At 44.5% G+C, this 2,500-nt stretch overlaps 1 protein-coding gene across 1 annotated transcript in view; it reads left to right on the top strand.

The window, feature by feature from the left end:
• znrf2b (zinc and ring finger 2b) overlaps positions 1 to 2,500 on the top strand; it is an 89,244-nt gene that overhangs the window by 39,566 nt on the left and 47,178 nt on the right. The window contains exon 2 of the mRNA XM_076280589.1: positions 1,102 to 1,197. Coding sequence (XP_076136704.1) covers positions 1,102 to 1,197 — 96 coding nt within the window. The remainder of the gene's footprint in view (positions 1 to 1,101; positions 1,198 to 2,500) is intronic.

Genomic DNA, 2,500 nt, shown 5'->3' with positions numbered 1-2,500 from the left:
GTCAAAGGTTAAAGCTGAACAGGGCCAGGGTTCCGGAGTCCCTGGGTGCATCTAATTTCTCTATTTGCCCATCCTTCCTTCCTTCCCGCTGTCCTAGCCCCTCCTTCTAATTAATGTTGTCAAGGAAACAAGGAAGGAATGTACAGTAAGGAGGATGGAGGAATGAAGGGGAGACAGATATGAGAAATGAGATGTCCTGTTCACTTATGCATCACTTTTAAGACGTCAGTTAACGAACACTAGCACTTAAATTATATTTGTATAGGCTCAATGAATGATGCACTGACTGGAGAGCACTTTAAATTCCGTTGTACCTGTGACAATGACAATAAAGACCTATTCCTAATAAAGACCTATTCCTTACTGATGATGTGGAAGCATCACCTCTTAGAATAAATGGAGCATTGTTTCAGACTACAGAATTAAGGACTGAGATCCTAATCATAATAATGCACAATAGGCAACACATGGCCTAACTCTTAGTTACAGTTATTTAATGTACACAAATAGGCATAAGCATAATTTCATTAGACCTATTTATCATCTTTATCTTGCATTAACACAACAGGCATGAACTTTTTGTTAAAGTTGGCATGGTAGTTGATGATAATTCCAGCTTATATGCAGATCTTTTCTTGGTCTATCTAGTCATTTATTGTCGGTCATACATCGCTACAAACTTGTTTTAAAATTGAAAGTTGACAGACGTGCAGGAATGGGAGGGGATTTTTCACTTTGACAGCTTGGGTCAATGGTCACACATTCTGACAATGAAAAATGATGATAGGTGTTGAGGGAAGCAACCTGCTAGATGACACCGGGGTTTGACAGCGTGTTGTCTGTGTGGTGGTCCCAGTTCTAAAGTGCTAACTTGCATGGACTCTGAGGAAGATGCATGAAGCATCGAAACGTTCGTCCCTTTTGTGCACCTTAATTAAAGTTTATAGCTTTTACTACATCTGTGCTGCTCCGAATTTTTACTTTTAGTATATCTACACGGTCCGCTCTTCGTCTGATGCACCAGATGTAATGCTGCAGAAGCGCAGTGGATCCACTCTTTTGCTAACTTGCATGTTTGTTTCTCTCTCTCTTTCTCTGCAGGCTTCAAGTGCCCCGTGTGCTCCAAGTTTGTCTCTTCAGACGAGATGGACCTGCACCTGGTCATGTGTCTGACCAAGCCCAGGGTCACCTACAATGGTAAGGACAAGTGTTTTATCCTGGTGGTGTGTGATCTGCCCTCCTTTCTAACACTCCTTGATTATGGTTCACACACACACATGTATGTTATCTAGCCAGTGGGAGGACTCAATTAATGCGTCTGGATTTGCATAGCAGTGGAATAGGTTGAAGAATAGTCGACTTTGTCCACACGCATGTGTTTCATTTTGAGTGAGCTGGCGGGTCTGTGAGCTGTTGTACATCAGGCTTGCCCTGTTTTTTTGACAGCTGTATTCTATTCTATTGAGTTGCCAACACAGCTGTTTCCTTGGAGCGTTCTCAGACATGCCTTTGATAGCTAATTAACATCAGCAGTCTGCCTCAGCCAAAACACGGGATTCTCTCTGTCTCTTTCTCTTTCTCTCTCTCCCTCCACAGCCCTTGTCTCTTCTGTCTCCTCCACCTGTCTCTCAGCCTTCCTCTCATCCCTCTTCATCCCTCTCTACATCCCCTCTCCTCTCTTTCTCTCTCTCTCTCTCTCCCTCTCTACATCTGTTCCTTCACCTCGACCTCAGAGGTTAAGGTCTCTCCCTCTGCCATCCTGAAAGCTGGGTGATGTACAACCTGAGAGTGACCTCCTATCACAAGATTGTCTGTCTCTCTTTTCTTTTTTCTCTCTCCTCTCTTTCTTTCATTGTCTCTCCCTCTTTCCCCTCTCCCCCTCCATCTTGATCTCTTCCTGTCTGCCTCCCCACTCTCTCCCTCCATGTGGTTTTTTGCTGTATGAGAGGGATGAGGTTGAGCATTTCTCTGTTCTGTCTTTCTATTTGTTTTTGTTAATGGAATTGTGTAAATGTTGTTGGGTAGAGGTGTTAATGCTTGATGTCTTTTGGTGGGGTAATAGTTAAATAAACGAGTGTTGCACCTCTCTCTCCCTTTCTCTCTTGCACTCTTTCCTCTTTCTGCATCTCTCTACCGTGTGGCTCCAGTCTGTCTCAGGGAGTCTTTATCCTGCTCTCTTTATAAATATATCCTTCTCTCTCTCCTGTCTCACTCTCTCTCTGTCTCTCTCTCTTTCTCTCTCTCTCACTCTCTCTCTCTCTCTCTCTCTCTCTCTCTCTCTCTCTGCCCATCTCTCTCTCTCTCTCTCTCTCTCTCTCTCTCTCTCTTTCTCTCTCTCTCTCTCTCTCCATCCTGCCGTGCTGTTGGGTTGTTAATGTCCTAATCGGGGCTGTTGTTACAGCACTTTGTCATGCTTTCAGGCTCTGCCAGTCTCCACAAACACACCTCGCTCTCCCCAGCCGCATCAGACGAGCCAGAGAATGTGCCCAGTCATGCTGTG

Source organism: Alosa pseudoharengus, unplaced genomic scaffold, assembly GCF_046254945.1.
Source record: "Alosa pseudoharengus isolate Yale_2024_CS ecotype anadromous, Long Island Sound unplaced genomic scaffold, YU_APseudo_1.1 YU_APseudo_1.1_scf_12, whole genome shotgun sequence".
Taxonomy (NCBI): domain Eukaryota; kingdom Metazoa; phylum Chordata; class Actinopteri; order Clupeiformes; family Clupeidae; genus Alosa; species Alosa pseudoharengus.
Note: the sequence above shows the minus strand (reverse complement) of the source record. Positions and strands in the feature narration are given on the sequence as shown.